This window comes from Cynocephalus volans, chromosome 10 (assembly GCF_027409185.1).
Source record: "Cynocephalus volans isolate mCynVol1 chromosome 10, mCynVol1.pri, whole genome shotgun sequence".
Lineage (NCBI taxonomy): Eukaryota > Metazoa > Chordata > Mammalia > Dermoptera > Cynocephalidae > Cynocephalus > Cynocephalus volans.
Window position 1 is genome coordinate 25,528,910 of NC_084469.1, and position 26,351 is coordinate 25,555,260.

The following is a 26,351-nucleotide window of genomic DNA, read 5'->3' on the forward strand; positions in this document are numbered from 1 at the left end:
AGGACCAGCCATAGGCTATGAACTGTCAGTCTACTGAGTTTCTTCTGTGACTGTCTTCTTGTTGAGTAACCTTGAACCTTGAGTTTCTGAAGTTCGACATCCCTTTTTTCTCTATCTTTCACACCTTACGCCCTAAAAGGGGTAGTTGATAACTCCTGCCAATGGACCAATGGTAATTTGGACTCCGCCTCCTTCTTCTAGGTTCCGCCCCTTTAAAGACCACACCCCTTTCACTTTGCCCCGCCCCTTGAAGAGGTCGTCTCCTATATGACAGCAAGTTCTCCACAATCCTGCCCTATAGGAGATCTGAAGGGTGGAACCTAGATCAATCTTTCTTTCCATTTGTCAAGTCAAGTGTCTATCTGGCTCCAGTTCCATCCCACTTCATCTTCAACCCAAGGATTGGTGGCTCTGTTCTTTGTCCCTGGCTCATGATTGGTTATTTCATTCCGCCCCTCTCTTCCAGCTTTTGCAGGCGGGATTAGCACGCAGCTTCCTGCTCCTGCCAAAAAAATAAAAGAAGAAAAAGAAAAGAGGCGAGAGGCGAAAGAAAATGTCACGGAGATCTTTAGTTTTTAATTGGCTTTCAGCCTTGTCGGTCAGGCCAAACTGTGCCCTTTGATTGGTCTTACTATATGCTCATCCCGTATCGGGGGCGGGATTTCCCCAGGAGACCCACACCTTGTTGCCACTGGTCAAACAGTGCGCCCGTCTGAAGCTCCCGGCCCAGGATTGGAAGAGGACGAGGACAGGTGGGCGTGTATTGGCTAAGGCAGCCGGTCAGTGCGAGGCGGGGGCGGGGCCTCGGCGGCTGGTTGCGCGTGTCCGCTGCTGGCTCCGCTCTATCCGGCTTTGCTAGGGGAGGTGAGTCCGGCCGCGGCGGCACCGGCGGCTGAGGAGGCGGAGGCTGAGGAGAAAGCGGCCGCGGTGGCTGAAGAGAAAGCGGCCGCGGGGACGGAAGCCGGGTGGGGGGGAGGGGGGGAGACGGAGCAGCCTTGAGCCCTGCGGGGGCCGTCGCGCGGGGGGACCCACCCGCTCTCCCCCCCAACCCTTCTCAGCAGAAGCAGCCGGTGGCGGGGGCAGGAGTCAGCCCGCTTCCGACCGTACCCTGCCCTCCTCCCGGGGCTCCTGTTCTTTGGCCCCGGGACCCTAACCTTCTCCTGGGGCGGTTCCCTCTGTTTGGGCATCCGAGTGCTGCCCGCCTCTCTTTCATTCCTCCCTGCACCTCCTTACCTTCACTTTTGCCCCGGTTCTCTTTCTCCTCTCTGTCCTGCCTGTCGCCTCCTCTCCTCACTCTGTCCCTCCAACCTCCTTCTCTGGCTCATTCTGCCCAGCAAAGTTTAGTACCCCCCGCCCCCTCCAATCAGGTCGACCTGACTAGGAGTAGGGGGAGATGTAGGAAGGCCTGAGAGCTCGAGGCGGGGGGGAAGCTGGAAGCAGGTTTCCCTGGAAATTTCCCCCCATCTTTTTAATTTAGGAATTTTTTAAAATTGTGTTTTTGAGGAGGTGGTAGGTGTTTAGAAAAGGATGTGGGAATGGAAGGGGTAGATGAGTCAACCCTCTTACAAGATTCCAAGGGTGGTGTGTTACCTGATCCTTTTCGTGTGTGGAGTTCAGGGGGTCGGGAGGTTTGGCCTTTATTCCCACATTCAAAGTTGGAACCACCCCCAAATTAAGAATGGAGTTTTAGTACCCACTTGTGGCAGGAATCCTGGGGGGAAGGGGGGGCCTTTTTTCCTTTTTCTTTTCTTTTTTCTTTCTTTTTTTTTTTTTTCTTTTTTCTTTTTTCTTTTTTTTTCTTTTTTCCTTTGGGCAACCCACACCCTTCCACACACACTCACCCCCAAATTAAACACCAAGATCCTCTAACTTGTTTGGATTGACTGATGAAGACATAAAGCCAGTTACGCTCTATGTTTTTTGAGGTGGAGTGAGTGGTTTTTCTTCATTTTTAAATGGCCAAATGACAGCTTGACCCAGTTTGCTTTCCAATCAAAGGGCATTTTTTGAATGTCTCTTTGTGGCGCAAGAGCCAACGCAAAAATGATGGCGGCTTACAATGGCGGTACATCTGCAGCAGCAGCAGGTCACCACCACCACCATCATCACCACCTTCCACACCTCCCTCCTCCTCACCTTCACCACCACCACCACCCTCAACACCATCTTCATCCGGGGTCGGCTGCTGCTGTACATCCTGTACAACAGCATACCTCTTCGGCGGCTGCGGCGGCCGCAGCAGCGGCCGCAGCTGCAGCCATGTTAAACCCTGGGCAACAACAGCCATATTTCCCATCACCGGCACCGGGTCAGGCTCCTGGACCAGCTGCAGCAGCCCCAGCTCAGGTACAGGCTGCCGCAGCTGCTACAGTTAAGGCGCACCATCATCAGCACTCGCATCATCCACAACAACAGCTGGATATTGAGCCGGATAGACCTATTGGATATGGAGCCTTTGGTGTTGTCTGGTGAGTATCAAAAGAAAAACACAACTTCTTGTGGTTTCTCATCATGGTCGTGATTGGGCGTGACATCCCCTATGGTTTTCTCCATGTTGACCAAAGTGGAGCAAGCTCCTCAACTGAACTGTAGAACGCCACCCTTGCTTATGTGGTAAAGATGCCTAATGTTGGCTATCTAGGTTTATGCTTTTGAGTCACAGCAGATTTTGGTGGCGCATATTCTCATGAGTAACACACAAAAGTTTGCTGTATAGCAAACTTTCCTGTTTAGAACCTAAGCAAGCCACTGAATGTAGGATTAGTAGGTGAATGTGTGAAATACTCATTTCTACAAAGACTTTGGTCATCATGTGTTTGATTTAGTTTAAATCAGTTACCCAGTTGCAGCAAATGTCAATGACTGACTCAAACTCATTTCCTTTAAAATAGTCTTGTCATTAGGATATACTTTGCATAACTACTTTCTGTCCTTTCCATCTTTTCGCTCCTTATTTTTGATCTTGATCCCCAGAAGAAAGGTAGAGTTCATAGTTGAACCAGTTAAGATTGTTGCTTGAGTGGTCTATTTTAAGCCATAAAGCTACAGTTAGGAAGTATGTAGCTTTAGCTTTTTGATAAGAATGCATTAAATATAGCATCACACATGAGTACCACAAATGAGGTTAGTAGACTGGCTATGCAGTGGCCCACATTCGCTGTAATGTTTTAGTTTCATTTAGTTAAATTGCTCTTAAATTGCTGTTATCCCTTGGTCAGTTGCTGTAGTAGGGAGTATACTTTTTAAATAAATGAAACTGCTTTACTTATGCTAGTGCTAGGATATTTTAAAAAGCCTAAGGGCTTCTTAAATGCAACATTTCAGTCTATTTGCCTTTCTTAGGAAGATTAGTAGTTTCTAATAAAATGTATGTATTCCTGTCAAAATTAGAGTGAACTGAGTACTTTTTTCAAGGATTAAGGATTCCAGTGGGGAATAGGTGAATTTTCAGTGCATTCAAAAATAGATTCTTGTTAGTGTCTAGAAAAGCCCTCATCAACACAGGAAAAAGAACTCTTTGGAACTAACCTAGTAAATATCTCCTTTCGTCATTTTTTTGAGACTAAAATTGATGTGAGTATCATCTTTGCATTATAATTGGCCATCTTTATATCTCAGATTTTATAATCTAGGCTATCAAGTGATCTGATCCTTAAAAAAAAAAAAAGAAAAAAAAACTAGTAGAGTCCAGTGTTTTCTCAGCTAGTCTCCAAGGAGGTTGCTGCTGCAGCGCTCCCTTCTCCAAGGTGTTTGGAATTCCTGATGGGAAAGGGTGTAGCTGGTAATGGTCCCTCTTCAGTCACTCTGCTAAGGGACCTGCCTGTTCCTGTCTACCTCTCTTCCCTTCAGTAGTCTGTTCTCACGGATTTCACTGTGAACTTCCATTCCTTACCCTTGAGTAGTTCCAAGCTTTGGGGGCGGAGTAGGGGAGAGGAAGGATGAGGGACAGGAAAAAGGTTGTTCCTAGCTTTAAATTTTCTCATTTACTAACTTTGAGAATTTGTGTGGCTTTTCTTTCTTTCTTTCTTTTTTTTTTTTTTTTTTTTTAAAGATAACCGGTAAGGGGATCTTAACCCTTGACTTGGTGTTGTCAGCACCACGCTCCCCAAGTGAGCTAACCGGCCATCCCTATATAGGGATCCAAACCCGTGGCCTTGTCGCTATCAGCACCATTTGTGTGGATTTTCTTAGATCTGTATGCTTTTTTTTTCATTTTAGTGCTTTGCGTACGATGCTCAGTACTAGGAATACTGAAAGGGAAGTTGGTTGCGGCATTCTTGAATATATTCTAAAGGCATGATTCACTTACATTTCTGTAAAAGGGTGATGTGACTTGTAGAAGTTTTAACTTCAAGTCAGTGGTAAGGGAAAAGATTTTTTTTAAAGGAGGAGCAGTGAAAAACTGGAGTGCTGAAACATCTCACACAGCAAACATTGTGGTAGTGGGTACCATGAATCACCAATATCTGAAAATCCAAATGTGTTGGATTTGAATCCATTCTAGAGTTCTCTCATTGATTGACCCCTCTATCACATATAGAGTTTGTACCTCTACTTGCTGTACTCCTCTGTGCACCATCTTATTACAAGTTTGTCTTGCTTTACTGACTTCATTTTTAAGTCCCTTGAGGGTAAGGACTGTCTATTGTAGTACTTCTTTTTCTCCTCAACACTTAGCATGGTGCTGTGGCACTTTAACTGCTTGGTTAATTGATCTAGTCAGTTCCTTCTTTGTTTTGGATTAACCACAGAAATTTATTTCTCAAAGTTGTGGACGCAAGAAATCTAAGATCAAGGTGCAGGTTTGGTTTCTTCTGAGGCTTATAGATGACAACCCTTGCCCTGAGCTCTTACATTGTTTGGCTCTTTTTTTTTTTAACCAAGTTTTTCTGGTTAGCTACATTGTTTTCATGAACTGTTGTTACAGGTGAAATACAATTTGGTATCAAAAATAAAAAAAGAGAGTTCCAGGTGTGTGTTTTAATATGCAAATAGTTTTCTATTTTTGTACTTACATATTGACAATTTGCTGTCTGAATTGCTTATTATATTTGAAATTTAACTACTGTATGACCTAAGATTGTGAAAACTAGAGATTTGAAAACCAAACCAGAGTGAATTGCATTAGTATTCTGAAACTCAAGCTAAAGATATTAGTGAGGTTTTTTACTTTTTAACTAATTGAAAAAATTTCTTTTTTTTAAATTTAGAAAGCATCTTATGAATTTGAAACAACTATTTTCTAAAATGATTAAAATGGAGCATAAAAACATTCTCCCAATGATATATCACTTGATTCAAAGCATCATATAACTACTTACCTGGGTATTATAAGATCCTCTTAGATTCAAACATATATTCATTTAATAAATTTGCAAGTATTTTTTTGGCATAGCATATGACAAGGAACTATAACTACTCCCCTTTCTTTTTCTGGACATGTGCCCAGTGGTACAAACTGATAGCCGAAAAAGTGGCATGTAATTTTTAGGGATATTGTTTTTCTCCATGTAGACAAGGAGAAATATTTGTAGAAGTGATGTAGCGTTTTACCATTCAGATTTATCACTGAACAATTTAGTCTATCTAACTTGAATTACCTTTCTGCTGAATTTAACTAGTGGAATAACTTATCAGTACTGGACAGTTGTGTAAAAGTAGTGAGTTACCCATTAGCTTCTGGTAAAGATGGTGCTTTGACAGTTCAATTAAGGTTTCATTAACAACTGTCTGTTGTGTTTTATCTCAAACTAAGGGTTCGAGTTTACCCGGTAATATGATTGTGGGGTAGTCTGAGATATTGTTCATTGCCAATGAAAGAATGTTGTTCATGAGTTATCAAAATAAAACATCATAAATAATTTGACTTTCTTTATGAGATGTCAGGGCTTCCAAATACCCACATGGATATTTTCATAATGCAGAAACACAACACAAAATGACTCACAAACAGTAACCTCAGTCATTTGGTAAGGGTAATATAAATCTGCCTTTTTGTCTGCAGTTCACATTTGCCAGTGGAAAATGCTGTGCTTTGAAGATGTGACAACTTTGGGACAGAGTTTCAGGGGCTCACGAAATATATCATTTTGAGAGTTGGAGGTAACTGATCACATGAGAGTGGTTTGAGGACTCTAAACCCAAGCAGTTTTTGACTTTGGCAACCTAAAATATCTTAGATTGATTTAGTGGCACATATTGCCACCCTGGTAAAAGTGAGTCTGAGAAAAGCTTCTACTTTATAAAATTAGTGTTTTGGTTTTTTACTTGTCTGATTAAAACACCAAAGATCCTGGGATTCATTTGGTCTGTTGCCTTCGTACTCCAAGTAAAGTTGGAAGGCTTTGAATTTTATTATTATAATATATTCAGCAGATTACTTTTTTTTGGCGGCTGGCCAGTGCAGGGATCGAAACTGGACCTTGGTGTTATCAACACCACGCTCTAACCAGCTGAGTTAACCAGCTAGTCGTAGCAACTTAGTTTTATCTGTCTTTCAAAACTTAAGCATCACTGTAGTGATACTTAGTCACTAGTTCTGTGATCTTGATAAATTATTTAAGCTCTCTGTTCCTCGTCTATAAAATGGGAATAATAACAGTACTTATCTCAGGATTGGTATGAGAATTAATTGAGGTAGTAACCCTTGTAAACCAATGAGTATGCTGACTCGCACACAGTAAGCACTCAAATGTTGGCTGTTCTTATTGTAGTTATTGTTGGTAGAAAAATCAAACTGTTGTGTTAGTGTGCATGGAAGTGTCTTCATAGATTGTCAGGTTTACCAGGTGAAATCAATGTGTAGACTATTTTTGGAGGCATGATTTTAAATAGCGTAGAATGTCCCCTCAGTTGTGCTATATGTCAGGGAGATAAAAAAGTTGAATTCAGAGCCAAAAGGAACATATTCTGTCTTGTTCTCTCAATTAAAAAAAACAAATAAAAAACAATACACATGTTTATGTGGACTTGGTTGGTGTTCTAGTCAGATGATCTGCACTGTTTTAGAAAGTATTATGAATTCGTATACTGGGAAGGAAATTTTTTTCTTTTCAGAATGTAACAAATGAAGGATATGCTTATCATCAAAGTTCAACATTAGTGGAAATTCCTTTTACTTGCATTTGGATGAAAAAGTGTGTCTTGCTAAAGAAGATCCCAGTAAGGTGGGGGAAATGTATGTGATTTAATGAAAAATTATTCAGTGTAAACTCTTATGCATGGTGAAGATTGTCTAGCTTGCTCACCTTACTTGTGAAAATTAGAGGCATATTTTTTTCTGATGTTCTCTGGTCCTCTTACTCCACAGTTAACCTGTAATTTGGAAAAATGAGAATGCTTTTGGGATGTTTGGGGAAAATCTTGGAGTTAGTTGCATCAGAAAGAGTAGTATACTAAAGTGTTTTACAGGTTAAGAATCTGTAGTATTGAGAAGTTTCTCTACCATCAGCTGAGATTAACAGCCACAGCTGGATTCTTTGGGGGTGGGGGGGCTGCTTTGCGAAAAGAGCTTTGAAAAGCAGAGCCTGCACCATAAAAAGGAAACGGTTGCTCTTCTAGACATAACAAAGCATCTGTGTGAAACTAAAAATGTGGAAATCTATATTGTTAATTTTAACTACAAGCAAACTTACTTTTAGAAATGGCAGGTTCATGATAATAGAGTAGAGAAAGCAAAGAGTTAGAGAATAAAAGTAACACAATGTAATGATATTGTACCGATTTCTTGGTGAGTGAAACCCCATAGCCTGTAACAATGAAAGTCATTTTGTACTTGGGTTCCTGACAAGATTATTCAGATTATGTTCAAAGAAAACAAAAATAAAACAAAACCATAGCACAACAAAAGAAACTTGTTTTATTCTTGGGGAGAAGTTTCATGTTATACTATTGAATATCAGATTAGAAAAAAGAAGACAAAAATTTTTTTTTTTTTTTTTTTTTTAAAGGTGGCTGGTAAGGGGATCTTAACCCTTGACTTAGTGTTGTCAGCACCACGCTCACCCAATGAGCTAACCGGCCATCGCTATATGGGACCCGAACCCATGGCCTTGGTGTTATCAGTACCACACTCTCCTGAGTGAGCCACGGGCCGGCCCAAGAAGACAAATATTTTTTAGTGAAAAAGACATTTCAGAAACATTGCCTTTTCAAACAAGCTTAAACAACAATGTCCTTCAAAATTAAATGCCATCTTTTTAGCCCTCAGTACCACTGGGTATATGTCCAGTAAGAGAAATGGGGGCAGATGTAGTTCCCTTTCATATGCTATGCCAAAAGAAGAATATTTGTAAAATGCATTAACTGCACATATGTTTGAATCTGAATTCTGGGTTTTTACCCTCAAAGCATAGGCAGCTGTAGAAATGTTTCTTGATGTAAAAAGTCCTTTAATGGAGTACTGGAATGTTTCATTATCTTCACAGCTTGGAGAGTCAGTTTTCACTGACTTCTTTTTATACTGTATAATTGAGTGGCTATTCTTGGCAGTTTTTATTAGATTTGCCGATTTTGCTGATATCCTAGCAATTCAAGAATCAGTTGTTCATATATTGTATGTTTCCTCAATATACTGATTTGGTTTCTTTGATGCAAATTGTCGAGGCCAAAGAGACTTTTCTATTTGTTATCCAATCAGCAAATGGAAAGAAGATGTTGGGTAGAAGCTCTTTCATTATAGGATTGTATTTGTGTTTTAGTTATGATTCCCTATGCATCCATAATACTCCAGTGATTATTTGTTGATTGGGTCATCTAATACAGACTAACAGAGATTTCCTAACTAAAATACTTGTCAGTTTGATCCTGTTGTTGCTTGGGGGTAATACAGAGAGTGCCTGAGGCAACAGTTGTAACACTGCCAATTAACATGTGACAAGTTATGATAGACCTACTTGTTCTAAGGTACCTAAACAAGAAGTATTAGAAAAAAATCTGGCACTCTGGCATTATGAAAAGATGACTTCTAAGGGAACTATACTGAGATTGAACTTTAGCAGTTGTAATGGTGCAAGCAGAGGGAGTGTGTACAGGGATGTCTGCTATTGATAATGACTGATGCTCTTTACCTAAACCCAGTTTCATACCTATGTTTTGAATTAATTAGTTTGGTTAATTGAGTCATATCTACTATCAGACAGTGAAAGCTTTTGATACTTTTGGAACTCTCTAGTCAATATATTTTTATTGTCAACCTGCTATGGACCAGCATTCTTTTTTTTTTTTTTTGGCAGCTGGCCATTGTGGAGATCCGAACCCTTGACCTTGGTGTTATCAGCACCATGCTCTCCCAAGTGAGCTAACCAGCCAGCCCAACCAGCACTCTTGTAGATGCTAAATGAAAATGTTTAGTTCTGTAAATAATTTTGCAGACCTCTATCAAGCTTCTGCTGTTATCTGAATTGTGTTTGGTATTGAGATAAAGGGACTTTAACAAAAGTCATGATCTTGCCTTGAAGGAGTTTACAGTCAAGTAAACAGTATGAAAAGGGACACATCCCTACTGTCAGGGAGTCCACAGCCTGTTGGAGAGTTGAAATTAAATTTGAAACCATTAAATAAAAACTTAAGGATATATTATTTTCACTTGTTCTTACAATGCCCATTTATTGTATGTTGACTATTTGCCACGCCCTGTCCTGGATAATAGGGATTAAAGGATATTATGACCTAGTGGAGATAGATTTGTAAATGTATAATTATGGTTCAGTGCCATAAATGCAGCAATAAAGATGGTCCCTGGATATTATGGGAGCATAGAGGAGGGATTTTTGTGGAAGGTGTGGGTGCTTTCCAGAATAGGTAATCCCTCAACTGAGTTTTAAGAATGAGAGTAAACCAATATGGAAGGACATTCTAGGTGGATAGGCCCATATGCAGGAGACCACAGGGCTGAAGTTGCTGAAAGTGCAGTTCAGGGGGCGGTAGGAGTTCTAAACTACAGTTCAATCGTGAAGAGGTTGGTATATGCTAAAGAGCTGAGGCACTGTTGGCATGGGGGAGAAGGCAAAAAAAATTTTTACTCTCTTTTTAATAAATAAAGCACATACACCATATACAAATCTATGATGTTAAAATTTCACAAGGGAAAAGGTTAGGGGAAAATTGTCTAAAAAGGCCGCTTATGGTGATGATACCAAAAAAAAAAAAGGTTGAAACCCTGTGAATGGCAGCCATTGAAAGTTTTTAAGAGAGTGATTTATCAGATTTATTTATTTATTTAGGATATGTAAATAGAAGAGTAGAGATAGTTGAGCCTTAGGGAATATTCTCAGTTGTATGTGGAAGAAATTACTTGAGGTGGAACTAAAGGGCAATTGGATAGGAAAATGTGTTAACAGTGATTGACAACCTAAGTATGGCAGAAGATTGTTAGGAAGATGGGAATGATCTTTGGTGCAGATAGAAAGTCAAAATGAGAGTGGAGAAAAGGCCATTGCATTTAGCAAGTAGATTATCGATGGCATTTCAGAGAATGATTGTGTTTGATTTTTTTCCCCTCTAATACAGTATATCTATGTTTGATTCTAAAAAAAATTAAGTATTAGCAGCACTTTATTTTTAATAATTCTTCCAAACTCTGAGATTTATTTCCAATTTAATAAACCCCAGAGAACTTGATGTCTATTAACTTCGAGGTGCCATTTCCTTGGGCAGGATTTTTTTTTTTTTTTTTTTTTTTTTTTTTAGTGATAATCTAAAACCTGTTAGGAGACAAGGTTCTGGTCCCAGCCTTGCTGCCAACAACCCCACGACCTTGGTAAAGTTACCTAAACTTTCTGAGCCTTGGTTTCCTCATTTATAAAATCCTGTGTTTCATAAAATTCTATTATAAAAAAGTATTAGTATTTGTAAGGCATGATAGCATTATTTGTGGGCAAGTAGATTCTGCTAGTAACCATAAGAAAACTCTTCAGGACTGCAGATGTTGAACAGCTTCTAAAATTGTTTAAAAGAAGAATGAAATAAATGTCACCCTCTCCCAGTGTGATGACTTTTATAGAGTTTCAAATTTGGAATCAGATTTTAAATGTGCACTTTGTTCAAGAGATTTATTTTCTTCTATTATTGACTTATTGGTGAGGATTACACATGTTACAGTTCAGTTGTGGAGGAGAACCTGCCTATTTGCAAGTAGGCAACCAATTTCTTTCTACCTGTAAATTAGATACTACTATTTTCCTGATAGTACTTTACCTTTTTGGTGTTTAGACTTCTTTGCTTGCTTTCATAAATATTTGGAGTGATTTTTAAATTTTTAAATAAAATTTATTATTTAGCATTGTGTTCTTTTTTTGTGAGTAATCAGGTAAGATATTTGGGGGCCTGTGCTTACATTAATTTGCAGGTAGATTTAAAAAATTTTTTTTCCAGGAGTCTCTCTTAAATTCTGAATTTGGGTAGGGACTTAATAGTTTGCAGATGGACCTCCCAGGAAATGAGCTTTAAGACTGTAGCAGTTTAGGGCATATAATGTCCAGAGAGGGAATGACTTCTTAACAGTCTTCTACAAGGTGAAGGGAGCACTTTTACAAAAGCCCTTTGTAAACCAGCAGTGCTGTCCAATAGATATATAATGAAAACCACATCTGTGCTTTTAAATTTAGAAAATTTAGTAGAAGTAGCCATGTTAAAAAAATGTAAAAGAGCAGGTGAAATTAATTTTAGTAATATATTTTGTCACTATATCCAAAATATTGTCATTTCAACATGTAATTACTATAGAAAAATTTTTTGACTAGTTGAGTGCAGTAGTGAGAAGGGGGGAAAGAATTGAACAAGGAGTTTGATCTGTATCAGACTGTGAACAATCAATTGAGATAACTCACTACCTTCAAACCAGCCTATAAAAATTATTAATGAAATATCTTACATTCTTTTTTTCTTACTAGGTCTACAAAATCCAGTGTGTACCTAACTCATAGCATGTCTCGATTTAGACTAGCCACATTTTAGGTGCTCAGTAGCCACATGTGGCTACTGACTACTGTTGCACTCTCTTTGTCTTCACACGGATTTGCCACCTTTCTCCCCTGGGTGATGGAGATGCAAAGGATTACTCAAAACCCATTTCCTCTCAGCAGAGGGACACCCCAAAGGGGTTAACTTCCTGGAACCCTCAAGAGAGAAGCATTCCTCCTTTGAGAAATTAACACTGAGCTGGGGTTCTGTCTCAGTATTTATTCTCCAGGCCAGAAAGTTACAGAAAAAGAGCATAGGTGGAGTTGTGGTTAAGTATAGTTTAACAATAGAAGCTGGTAACATCAGTGAAATAACAAAGTGACATTCCATAATGCAATGCAAAAGGTTAAGTGATCCACCAACAAAAGCTTGTTCTTAGCAAATACTGTGTTTTCCTGCAGCAGTTTCCTTAGTATTTTTACATAACAATCAGTAGTTTAACCTGCTCTCAAGGTCATCTGTCCTTGAAAGCCAGCAACTTTGCTGTTACAATCCTGTAGCCACAACAGAGACTTTAGCCTGGGGAAAGTTTCCTGTCTTTTGCAAAGTTAACATTTCTATATGTAATTTTAAAAGTTAGGTTAAACCTGAGACTACAGGGTTTTGGAAACTAGGCCCTGTGAAATACATTTGCTTTATAAATGTTAGTATAGTCCACAGACTACTTTATTAACCAGCACAGTTCTAGAGCCTCTTTGGCCGTTATCGGATTGTTTACTCATTTTGAACCAATCACTGTTGATGGTGATAGGATTACTTTTGGAGCAATCAGCCCCACTCCTGGACTTGTATGTGGAGTCAGTTATAAGTGGAAGGGATGAATACCAGCAGTGGATGCTGGGAGGCAGTTATTCATGACCAATATGATCATCTAACTTATGTCGGAATCAGAAGAACTTGACCGGGTGTGTTTGTAGAACAATTGGAATGATGTTCTCTGTAAAGTTGTCCTGCCTGTCCAGTTATTTTCCTTTTCTTTTTTGAAGGCTTGTTTGCCTAAAGTAGCAGAAGGTAAAAATGGTTCCTGTTCCTTGCCCTGTTTGCTTTTTTTCCCAATTAGAGGAGATATCCCCCATTGATTTATTTTCTTTCCTCTTTCAATGTTTTGGTGTTGTTATCCAGATAAGTTTCTCAGTCTTGTTTTCAACTTAAATAGTATAGAGCTCAGTAGTGTCAGGCAGCAAACATCTTACGGGGCAATGGACAACACAGAAACTTTTCGTTAATCCATTCCTTGACCTAAAATTCTTGCTGTGAGCTGCAGAGAATAGGTGAAGAGAGACATTTGAACAAATAGATAAAATTAGTCTTTTGACTCAGATTGCAGATTTTCCCCCCCATCTGCATGGATAAGAAATCACCCTGCAATTTACATAAGCAGGTGATTTTTTTAAAACATGCTGATGTTCTTAATGTATCATGGCAGAAAGCTGCAGATTTGCAAATTGTGTGAGTAAATCGAAATAAACGAGGTGACTTTATTTCACTGTATTGTCTTACCAGTTCAGAAGTACTCAAAGGGTGCAATTATCAGGTTATTGTCTCATTGCACATCTGAGTTAACAGGCAGCCTGGTGCAAAGGTTTTTTTCCCCACTTTCTTCACCTCCCAACTGGAAATTTAGTAATATAAATGTGGGGGAAATTTGAGCTTTATTTAAAGTAATCCAGAAGTCATAAAAATTGGCAAATAATGCGGGTTCTGTGCTGAAAAGGGGGCATATGTATGAGAGCATTTCAGAAAATTTGTGGCAAAGTAGAATGAAAAGATAATACAAAACTTTCCATGAACTTTTTTTTTTTGGCAGCTGGCCAGTACAGGGATCTGAACCCTTGACCTTGATGTTATAATACTGTTCCCATGAACTTTTTGAAGTATCCTCCTATACTTGGTTTGGTTTTGAATTGCCTCAGAGAATTATGTGAGAACCTTCAACCATGTTTAATTGGTTGGCTTCATCTGTGTTCATTTTCCCAAGTTCTGTATGTTATAATAATTGGTGTTATTATGAAGTTAACTGGGTGTGTACTACAGCCAGTGTTCAAAGTAAACATTGATGTTTATTCTTTTAAAAACTCAAACTAAGTAATTATAACATGGTTTAAAACATCATTTCAATAAAATAGAAATTTTAGAAAGGTACAGCAGTTGGTTTTAGGGATTCTTTCCCAAAGATTCATAAGGACAAATAAAGTCAATCAATAAAGCATCTTCCTTTATTAAAACATTCCAATATTAAATTTAGTAATTAATGCTGTTTAATTCCTCAGATGTTATAATATTATTCACTTAGTGATATGTGTGGAGATTAAATTATATTCCCTGTAGCTTTGAAGTAATGACTTGGAAATGAATCATAATTTTAAGCTAGTAAAAGTTTGGCCTGTCTTTTTATCCCAGTACTTTTATGTTATTTCCCTTCACTTTTTAAAAAAACTAATTTAGAAGAACTTTCAGAACAAAAGCAGTTAAAAAATACCCTGAGAAGGATAACATTTAAGTACAAAGCAGGGGTGGGGCTGGGGGGGACAGTATGGTTTAGTAGAAGAGTTTGTACTCAGATGACAGACTGTTGAAATTATGCTTCTGACTCTCCATTAGCTGTGGGCAAGTTATTTTACCTCTGTGTGCCTCATGGTCATCATGTGTAAAATGGGGATACTAGTAGTACATCTAGTAACAGTAGGGTTGTTGTGAGGATTAAATGAATTAATAAACACCTAAAGTCTTAGAACTGTGCCTAGCACTATGTAAATGTTAGCTATCATGATTATTATCAGTTTCAGTATAACTGAAAAAAAAGTACCTCCTGAAAACTTATTGATTTAGGGAAAATAACCAACAGCTTTCGTATGATTGTTGACAGCTATCAGGTACATGACTTCACTAGAGATTATTTTTTGATGAATTCCAACTGTTTTTGAAAAATTCATTCAAATTATAGAATGCTTTCCAAATGGAAAAAAAATTTTAGCAGATAAAAAGGAGGGTTTTCCTTTCTGTTTAACTTTTCCCTCCCTATTATCAAAGTAATAATATGTTTATTTGTAGGACACTTAAAAATATAAAAAAGCTGAAAGGAAAAAGTGTTTATAACCTACAACTCCGATAACCACTGATAGCATTTTGGCAGATTATTTACAAGTTTTTTACCTGAGATGTATGTGTGGGTTTGTAAAATTATTAGAGTTGTGATCATGATCACACTGTGTATTTACAATTTTGTGTCCTATTTGTTTCATTAACATTACAAAGGTAGATTTTGACCATTTGTTTTCAGGCTTTTTCATCCTCACAAACCTAGAGCTCTTCCTCAAAGGAATTATAGACTTGGAAGATAATTTAGAATGCATCTAGTCTAATTGTCTCATTCTACAAATGGAAAAATTGAGATCCAGAGAAGCTAAGAGATTTGTTCCGGACCACACAGCTGGTTGGTGGCTGAGCCAGAACCTTTGCTGCTTTACCAGTAATACCTGTCCAACTAAATGCCTATTGAAAATGGAGGAAGTGTTCTTATAAAAGCAAAACAAATAAAAAACAAAAGCTCTGTAAGTGAAACCAGGTACAATGCACCTGAAAAAAACTCAGAATATTTAGAATATTCTGTTAGTTGATTTGTGTGTGCCAGTGACTCCAAGTTTTCTGGTTTAATATCATAAGCTACAAAGTTTTTGGTGAAGAACAACTCAGTCTTTCACATTAGTTATATGTGACTACATATTTTGAGTATATCATGTCCCCTCCCCCCTTTATTTTTTGAAAAATTTTAAACCTCAGAAAATTTGAAACAATTGTGCAATTATATATCTGTAAACCAGTCTTCTAGATTAACATTTTGTGGCTTTTGCTTTGTCTACTTTGAGGCTATTTCTACAGAACTTGCTGAGATTGGGTATCAATTAAATTTAGACTTACAGTGTTAAGAAATTTATGGTCACTGCATCAACTCACTGTTCCATGTAATAAGTTTTGTAAGCTCTCCAACTATAGACAGAACTGGAGTTTAGATCTTGTGACTATTTTGGAATGCTATTTATTCTCTTAATACTTAAAACAAAATTCAGTGTGAATCAAATGTGTAACTGAAAAATGTACCAGTCAAAACTAAGTTTCAGGCAGAATAGAAATAATCCACTCTGTAAAATTTTTCTTTTTTGTGGTATCTGTCTCAGATTGGGAGTTAAAGGAGCATTTTCAAAATAGAACCCTAAGATCTGCTTTCACAATTCTGTAATAGAGGACATGATCGAGGCTATTACATTGTTGAAGCTAAATTTTAAGTCACTGTAGTTTTTTTTTTTTGTTTTTTTTTTTTTTTTTTTTGTCGTTTTTTTGTGACCGGCACTCAGCCAGTGAGTGCACTGGTCAGTCCTATATAGGATCCGAACCCGCGGCGGGAGCGTTGCCGCGCTCCCAGCGCAGCACTCTACCAAGTGCGCCACGGGCTCGGCCCTGTAGTTTTTTTTTTATAAAGTAAATTATCCTAATGCAGTCACATGAGCTGATGATGCTGTGATTTGTGTCAACCAATTCACTGCTCTGTATTTTTCAGTACCAAGTAATTCCTTTGTTAAACTCATTTTCAGTAAATGAGCCATTGTTTCCCAAAGGGTAGTGATTATTTCCATATATAGTACAAAGCCATAAGAAATAGATTTTAAGGTCTAAAATATTAGTTAATGATTGGGAATGGTTGAAATCCTCACTGTGTATATCAAGTCACAAATATATGTATGAAAAGGGCAGCTGTTGTGTTTGCTTCCTAGGCTACAATATGAGATATTATGTTTACTAGAAATCAACTGACAGCAAACCTTTAAAAGAGAGGTCTTTTCATTTAGGTGCAAGAAGGGTGGTTCTATTAAGTCAGCCCAGCTGGGTTACATATTTTCTTAATGTAAACACCCAGAATGAGGTAGCTAGAGTTCAAATCTAAGTGGCTTGTGACAGGTGAAGAAATATATAGGCAGCAGTTACTGGTTTACTCGATGCAGTTGATATCAGTATCGGTAAATAAATCACCGACTTCTTAAAGTACCTCAGCAGGAAAGACATTAAAATAGAGACATTATAATGTTTAAGTGGTGTAAGTGCTAAAGTCTGGTTACCAACATATCAGCTTATCTCTGTAGGCAGGCAAATTTTAAATTTTAAATAACTAATTTTTATACCATATTTTTCTTTTCCTCTTAAACTAGATGCTCATTCTTAGAAGACAAATTAAAATCAGTCTCTCTGTTTCTCTCTCTCTTTCTCAATGCTAATGAAAACAAATGCTTACTCACTTATGACAAATTCTCTACCCACTGATCACTAGAAATGATGAGAGAGAGCTTCAAAGGCCAGGATCGTGTCTCATTTGCTTCTCCAAGGCCTAATGTACCAGGCTGGATGCTTATTGTTTGTTATTGAATTGAAAACTTCGAATGCTAAATTTGTATTTGATGGTGACTCTCGAAGAAGAGTACTCTCACTGGCTCTTGTCATTATGTATTTCGAGATCCCAACTTCCTCATGCAATGGAGGAATTTTTATGAGGGAACACTTCGAATTGTATTTAGACAACCCCATGGTAGTTTGTTTTCTTGTGTTTGGACTTTTTTTTGAGTGAGAGCCCTAATCTAAAAATAGTGTATGGTAACCAACTATCTATAGAAATGGTCCTTTATTTTGAAAAGAAATAGTCCTTTATTTATATTGCTTTCTATAATCTACATAAAGTTAAGAATGCTGTTGAATTGTTTATGAAAAATACCCTTTTCACTGCAGTGCTGTGATCTTATGTTAAAAAATTGTGAGAGATCCAGTTAATAGAAACCGTGTCCAAAGTTTCATCTAATACATCAAAATATACAAAAGCAGTCTTTGATGCTAGCACAGAAAAAAATACTTTCAATTTGAAGCTCCTTATTTTGTTTTATAAACTTAAAATAAAATTTAAAATATAAAATTAAAAATTATAGGGCCGAGCCTGTGGTGCACTTGGGAGAGTGCGGGGCTGGGAGCGCAGCGACGCTCCCACCGCGGGTTCGGATCCTATATAGGCATGGCCGGTGCGCTCACTGGCTGAGTGCCGGTCACGAAAAAGACAAAAAAAAAAAAAAAAAAAAAAAAAAAAAATATAAAATTAAAAATTATAAAATTAAAAAATAAAATAAAAAATGGCAGTTTTGTGTGTGCTGGAGATCCTCTTTAAAGTCAGTGAGGAAAGAATGGCTCATTCCAGTGGTACACTGTATATGTTTAACAGGCTCTCTGGGGGAAAAAAAAGGCAATAGTTTGTAGGGTTTGCTGATTTCTGTGGTGTAAATATTCCTATAAAAACCAATTTCAAGTTACCAATGTGAAGTTACTAAATGCTGAAATGGGAAAAGAATATGCAGTAGCACACCATTATATAATATTTTCAACATACAGATAAAATAGGTCTTCAGTAACCTTAAGAGATAAATCATAATAAAATAATTAGGGAATGATGATTTCTGAGTGTTTATTACCTTTGTTTTAAATATAATTTATTTCCTTGTAAGTTTATGTAATATAATGTTGTCTTTTTCTTTATTTTGCGGCTGGCTTACATAGGGATCTGAACCCTTGATCTTGGTGTTATAACACTTAGCTCTAACCAGCCAGCCCAATGATATCTTTTTTTTTTTTTGGTCGGCTGGCCGGTAAGGGGTTCTGAACCCTTGAAGTTGGTGTTATCAGCACCACACTCCAACCAAGTGAGCTAACTGGCCAGCCCTGTTTTCTTTTTCTTTTTTGTAATGTAGTTTTTATGGCTATTTTTCGCAATTAGCTTGCAAAATTCCAAAAATGTAGTAGTCTCTCATGAACAGTATGAACCAGTTCCATCACACCACTGGTTTATTTTGTACCTTTGTTGGGATATTTAACTAGCAGTGGGGAGGGATGAAGTTAGGTATATTCACCATGTGAGTAAAGTCCAAGTGGATTAAAGATTTAAATGTAAAAAACAAAGCCAAAAAATCAGAAGAAAATATTGATAACTATTTTTATCTTGGAGGGAAAGAGCTCTATTATCTTGATTTCACAACAAGAAAAGATCATCAGATTCGCCTAAAGAAACTTAAGATGTGTGTTTGGTAAAATACACCATAACAAAAGCCTAAAAGAAAAAACAAAAACTGGGAGAAAATATTGTCAATATAAATGAAAAAAAACATTAATATCTTTAATATTTAAAGAGCAATTAAAATCAATAAGAAATAAAGGTGAATAGCCCAACAGAAAATGGCAAAAGCTAGGGAATGGACTGTTCATAGAAGAAATAGAAATTGTTTTAAAAAAAGTTAAAGAATTCTTACTTTTATTAATAAAGAAATGCAAAAATGGGATAATACTTTTAACCTGCTACATCAACATTTTACAGTAAATGATAACCACCCCCCCTTGTTGCAATTGTAGTGAAATACTCTCAAATTTTTGATGATAGTGTAGAAGGAGGGAGTATTGATGGGACAGCAGTTTCTCAAATTGAATGCATACACCCTTTGACTGAAAAAATCGTTTAGCTTAGATACAAAGAATAATTAAAAAAAAGTCCATGAACATACTACCCAGCCCAAGAAATAGAACTTAACCAACACTGTTGAAGCTGTGCTCAAGCACCTTCCAATCCCATCTCTCTGCCTTACCTCCCTTCCAAGAGGAAACCACCATCTTGAATTTTGTGTTTATTATTATTTGCTTTTTTAAAAAATGTTTTTTTAGATATAGTTCACATATCAACAATTTGCTCATCTAGAATGTATAATTTAATGATTTCTAGTAACTCCCAGAGTAAATTTTAATTTTAGAACATTTTCAGCACCAAAAGAAAAGAAACCGCATACCCATTAGCAAATTCCCCCAGGCAACCACTAATTTACTTTCTGCCTCTATAGAGTTGACTATTCTGGACACTTCATATAAATGTAATCTATAACATGCGGTCTTTTGTGACTACTTTACTTAGCATAATGTTTTCAAGGTTCATTCGTGTCATAATATATATCAGTACCTTATCTCCTTTTATGGCTGAATAATATTCCATTGTATGGATATACCATTTAGTTTATTCCTTCATTAGTTCGACATTTGGACTGTTTCTACTTTTTGGCTATTATGAATAATAAATACTCCTTGTGAACATTTGTGTACAAGCTTTGTGTGGGCATATGTTTTCATTTCTCTTGGGTATATACCTAGGAGTAGAATTGCTAGGTCATCTGGTAACTCTATGTTTAACTTTCTGAGGAACTGCCAGGATGTTTTTCAAAGCAGCAGCACCATTTTATATTCCTACCAGCAATGTGTGAGTATTCCAATTTATCCATAGCCTTGTGAAACTTGTTATTTGTCTTTTTTATTATAACCATACTAGTTGTGTGTGTGTGAAATGGTATCTCATTGTGATTTTGATTTGCGTTTCCCTGATATCTTATGATGTTGCACAACTTTCATGTGCTTGTTGGCCATTTGTGTATCTTCTTTGGAGACATGTCTATTCAGAACCTTTGCCTATTTTTAAATTAGGTTATTTGTTCTTTTTGTTATTTAATTGTAAGAGTTCTTTATGTATTCTAGATGCCAATCCCTTATCAGTTATATGATTTGCAAATATGTTCTCCCATTCTGTTGTCTTTTTACCTTCCCCCCCCCCCATTATGGCATTTTATTCATATGTACGCTATTACATCCCTAGCAAAAGAATCCAAAAATTTTCTGTCCTGTGTGTCTTGCTTTTTTATGGTCCATGATGCCCGCTGAGATTGTCAGTATAGTGAAACCAAACTGACAGGATGGGAGCAGATTATTCTGCCATTTTTCTAGATCTTTGAGTTGCACATCAAATCTGGGGCTGATCACTTCACACTTGTTTAACCTGCTTGTGAAGTGCATAACAATTTTCTAAGCTCTGTGATCATTGATGATTTTAAATTTGCCAATGTGATCATGTTTAATCATCACTGGACAGTGACTTTGGAGCATAGCCTAATAAGAGCCTGGCATTTATCTCTCTTTTTGGCACTGTTGGTGCTCTTGAGATCATTAGCTGGGACATTCACACACACCATTATGGTGGCAGGGAAAGATGGCACAAAGAGTATGTTTTCACTTTCCTGATGGTGTCCTTTGGAGCACAAAAATTTTGAATTTTGATGAACTCCAACTTTTATCTATTTGTTCTTTGGTTGCTTGTGTTTTTAATGTCATATTTAAGAAGTATTTGCCTAACTCAGGTCACTATATTTAAGCTTTTATATGTAGGTTTGTTATCTATTTTGAGTTATGTTTTCGTATATGGTGTGAGGTAGGGGTCCAACTGCATTCTTTTGTTTGTGGATATTCAGTTGTCCCGTCAACATTTGTTAAAAGACTATTTTCCAGTTGAATGGCCTTGGCACTCTTACCAAAAATCAATTGGCTATAAATGTAAAGGTTTATTTTTGGGCTCTCAGTTCTGTTCCATTGATCTATAAATCTGTCCTTATTCTAGTACCACACTATTGATTACCATAACTTTGTAGTAAATTGTGAAATAGAGAAATGTGAGTCTTCCAGTTTTGTTCATTTTTAAGATTGCTTTGGCTATCCTACGTCCCTTAATCTTCCATATAAATTTTAAGATCAACTTGTCAATTTTGCATAATGCCAGATGGGACTTTGGTAGGGATTACATTGAACCTATAAATCAATTTGGGGCGTATTGTCATTTTAACAATATTGTCTTCTGATCTATCAACCTGGAATGTTCTCCATTTTTTTTAGATCTTCAATTTCTTTTGGCAATTTTGTAATTTTCAGAGTATGTTTTATTAAATTTATTCCTAAATATTTTATTGTTGTTAAAGATAGTGTAATTTGAATAGTCTACTTAATTTTGTTTTTGGATTGCTTATTGCTAGTGTATACAATTGATTTTTATATATGAATCTTGTACCCTGAAACCTGGCTGAACTTATTTGTTTTAGGAGTTTTCTAGTATATTATTTAGGATTTTCTATATACAAGATTATGCCATCTTCAAATAGAGATGGTTTTACTTTGTTCTTTCCAATCTGGATGCCTTTTATTTAATTTTCTTGCCTAATTTTGCTGACTAAAAGTCTCTCCTATGATGTTGAATACCAGGGGCAAGAGCAGACAACCTTTTTTGTTCCTGATCATAAGATGGCATTCAGTCTTTCACTATTAAGTGTGTTGTTAGCTGTGGGTTTTTTGCAGATGCCCTTTATCAGGCTGAAAAAGTTCTATTCCTAGTTTGAGTGTTTTTATTTTGAAAGCATATTGAATTTTAATTGATTTTCAGATATTAAACCAACCTCGCATTCTTTGTATAAATCCCACTTGATTGTGGTTTATAATCTGCTCTATTTTATTTTATTATAGTTTTTTTTTAATATTTATTTTTTGGAGGAGCTTTAGGTTCACAGCAAAATTGAGTGGAAAGTACAGAGTTGCCATATACCCCTTGATTTTACACTTGCATAGTTCTCCCACTACCAACATCTTGCACCAGAGTGGCACATTTGTTGTAACCCATGAACCAACATTGACAAATAATTATCACTGAAAGTCAGTAGTTTACATTAGGGTTCACTCTGTATTGTACATTCTATGGATTTTGACAAATGTATAATGACATGTATCTACAATTGTGGTATCATACAGAATAGTTTCACTGGCCTAAAAATCCTCTGAACCAGTTCATCCCTCCTTCCCCCTTAACCTCTGGAAACCAGTCATCTTTTTACTGCCTTCATAGTTTTGTTTTTTCTGGAATGTCATACAGTTAGAATCATAGTATGTAGCCTTTCAAATTGGCTTCTTTCACTTAGTAATATGCATTTGAGATTCTTCTGTTTCTTTTGGTGGCTTGGTAGATCATTTCTTTTTAGTGCTAAATAATATTCCCTTGTATTGATGTACCACAGTTTATCCATTTATCTACTGAAGGACATCTTGGTTGCTTCCATGTTTTGGCATTTATGAGTAAAGCTGCTATAAACATCCATGTGCAAGTTTTTGTGTGGACATTTTCAGTTCATTTGGATAAATGCCAAGGAGCACAATTGCTGGATTGTATGCTTAGTGTATGTTTAGTTTTGTAAGAAATTGCCAAAATGTCTTCCAAAGTGTCTGTGCCATTTTGCATTCCCATAAGCAATTAATGAGAGTTTCTGTTGCTCCACATTCTCTCCAGCATTTAGTGGTGTCATTGGATTTTTGCCATTCTAATGGGCGTGTAGTGGTATCTCATTGTTACTTTAATTTGCAATTCTCAAATGACGTGATGTTGAACATCTTTTCATGTGTTTATTTGCCACCTGTATATCTTCTTTGGTGAGGTGCACAGGTACTTCAAAAAATTTGTGGAAAAATAGAATTGAAAGATAATTCATATGTTTTCATTAACTTTTTGAAGTGCCCTCATATCTGTTTAGATTTTTTGCCCATTTTTGTCAGGTTGTTCATTTTCTTATCATTGATTTTTAAGAGTTCTTTGTATATTTTGGACAAAAGTCCTTTATCAGATATCTCTTGCAAATATATTACACAGTCTGCAGCTTGTTTTCACATTCTCTTGATGCTTCATTTTAAAAACAGGTTTATTGAGGTGTAATTTATATATTACAAAATTTTCCCTTAAATTTAGTTTTAGTAAATTTATACAAGTGTACAACCATTACCATCAACCAGATTTAGAAAGTTCTGTCACCCCCCAAAATTTCCTAAACAATGTGTTGTTTAGTTGTGCTTATTTTGGGGGTTTATACAAATGATAAAGATTAAATGGACTTGAAAGTATTTTGAGCTTTTGAGCTCCATTAGAGAGATGTGTAGATAGAGAATGCAGTAACTTCAATTTTGGTTTCTTTTTGTAGTTAACAAATGTGATAAAGAATTGAAGTTTTATTCTTTATCAACATTTAAATGAATCTTTGAGGGAACAGATGAATAAGGGTTTATACAGAATCTATATACTTAAGAGCACAGTTGCGCCATTTGTTTGAGCTCCTCAAACCAGAGTAAAGGCAGAACTAAGTTAAGTCTTGTACTTGTCTCAAGTCAGTTCTTTTCTCCATTGCTTACACAGCTGTTTCAAATCTCTACTCCTCTCCTCAAATTCCTACTCCACCTCTTCCTCACTTTCTGAAGATGACTTATGCCCTATTTCATAGAGAATATAAAGCCAAAGGATGCAGGAACTGGATAACTTCCTGTTCCACCCACAGACAAATTTATGTCAACACACTTTTCTGCCTCTAGATCCTGTTCTCTGTGAGTTTTTCCGGGGACTTTGTTCCATCTGTTATCTTCTCTTGGGTTTGTAACCTCTGTCTCTCCACAGTACCTTCTCCTTAGCCTGTAAACTTGCTTGAGGGTCACCCCTAAATTCAATCCTCATCATCCTCTGGATGACTAGCCTAACTTCTCTTTCTCTTCACAGCTAAGCTCTTTGAAAGAGTGGTCTTCAGTCATCGTCTGTACTCCTTGTCTCATTTATTCCTAATCCTCTGTGTGATCATTTCTACATACCATACAGCCCAAACTGTTCTGACAAATAAATGACTAGTGACCTGTTATTAACTAGCAGTTAGGTACCCAATCCAATGGGCACGTTTTGGTCCTTATGATTTATGTTGCATGTGTCAATAATTTGTTCCTTTACATTGTATTCATATATCGCAACTTTTTAAATCTCTTCACCCGTTGATAGACATTTGGGTTGTTTCTAGTTTTTGGCTATTACACATGAAATTGTAATGAATATTTCTTTACAAATTTTTGTGTGGACATAGGCTTTCATTTCTCTTGGGTGAATACCTAGGAGTGGAACGGCTGGGTCAAGTTATATGTTTAAGTTTATAATAAACTGCCAAACTTTTTCCCAAAGCGATTGCAATTTTGCATTCCCACCAGCAAAGTATCAGAGTTCCAGTTGCTCCACATCCTTGTGTGCATTTGGTAATGTCTGCTTCTTTCCTCCCCAGTTTTAGCTATTTTAATAGATATGTAATGCTTTCTCATTGTGATTTGCATTTCCCTAATGACTAAAGATGTTAAGCATCTTTTCTAGTGCTTATTAGCCATTTCTATATCCTTTTTAGTAAAGTAGCTACTCAAGCCTTTGCCCATTTTTTGTTTAAAAATTTTAAATTTTTATTGATTGATTTATTTGGCAGCTGGCTGGTAAGGGGATCTGAACCCTTGACCTTGGTGCCTTGGTGTTATCAGCCCATTTTTTAATTGGCTTTTTTATTTTCTTAATACTGCGTTTTGAGCAATCTTTATATATTCTGGATATAACTCCTCTTTCAAATGTGTGATTTGCAGATATGTTCTTCTAGTCTGTAGTTCTTTATAAAAGTTCTCTTCATAGTGTCTTTGGCAAAGAAGACATTTAAATTTTGGTGAAGGCCAGTTGATCAGTTTTTTCTTTTATAGATAATGCTTTTGGTGTCATATCTAGAAACTCTTTGTCTGACTTAGGTCATGAAGATTTCTCCTATGTTTTCTTCTAAAAGTTGTAAGTGTAATGGTTTATGATGAGATCGAGATCTGTATTTCATGTTTGTGATAATTTTTGAATTAGGTGTGATTTTTTTTTAAACCTATGAATGTCCAGTTCTGACACCATCTGTTGAAAAGCCTGTCCTTTCTCCATTAATTTTCCTTTGCACCTTTCTCAAAAAAATCAATTAGCCATATTTGTGTGTGTCTCATTTCTTTAACCTATAGATTATTTAGAAGTGTGTTTTTAATTTTCAAAAATATTTATTTTCAAGTTACTACCTTGGGTTATAGTTTTGTTGTGATTAGAATATGTTGTCTGCATGAATGATACCATTTGCTTGGAATTTTTTGAGATTTATCTAATAGCCTTATATGTGATCACTTTTTATAAATATTCCATTGTGTTTGAAATGTATGTTTATTCTGCAGTTGTTTAATGTAGTGTTTTGCATATGTCCACTAGATAAAGCTTGCTAATTGAGTTAGTTTTAAATATTACATACTTTATATAAGTAAACATTTTATATGCATAATCTTTCTATTGATAAATATATTGTTAAAATCTCTTACTATGATGATCTGTATTATTTCTCCTTAGTTCTGTCGACTTTTGCTTTCTGTATTTTGAAACTCTTATTAGTATTAGTTACGTACAAGTTTAGAATTTGTCTTTCTATTGTGCTGAGCCTTCTAAATATATTCTTACCCCTAAAAACTGTTCCTACAAAGTTTATTTAATTTCTTGCTAATGCAGTTGCCTCTTTTCCTTTTTAAAAAATTATTTATTTGTTTGTTTGTTTATTTGCAGTTGGCTATCATGGGGATTTAAACCTGTGTTATAAGTCTGTTCTCTAACCAACTGA

At 36.6% G+C, this 26,351-nt stretch overlaps 1 protein-coding gene and 1 pseudogene across 4 annotated transcripts in view; one reads left to right on the forward strand and one right to left on the reverse strand.

The window, feature by feature from the left end:
* Nucleotides 1-871: 871 nt before the first annotated feature.
* The window catches only part of NLK (nemo like kinase), a 156,285-nt gene continuing 130,805 nt past the window's right edge, over nucleotides 872-26,351 (forward strand). For all 4 annotated transcript variants that reach the window (XR_010024606.1, XR_010024607.1, XM_063110630.1 and 1 more), the window contains exon 1: nucleotides 872-2,468. Coding sequence is in view for 2 of the 4 variants with exons in the window: in XM_063110630.1 (XP_062966700.1) it covers nucleotides 2,011-2,468 (458 nt within the window). In the remaining 2 variants the exon portion in view is untranslated. The remainder of the gene's footprint in view (nucleotides 2,469-26,351) is intronic.
* LOC134389503 (small ribosomal subunit protein uS8-like) lies at nucleotides 20,668-21,044 on the reverse strand (annotated as a pseudogene).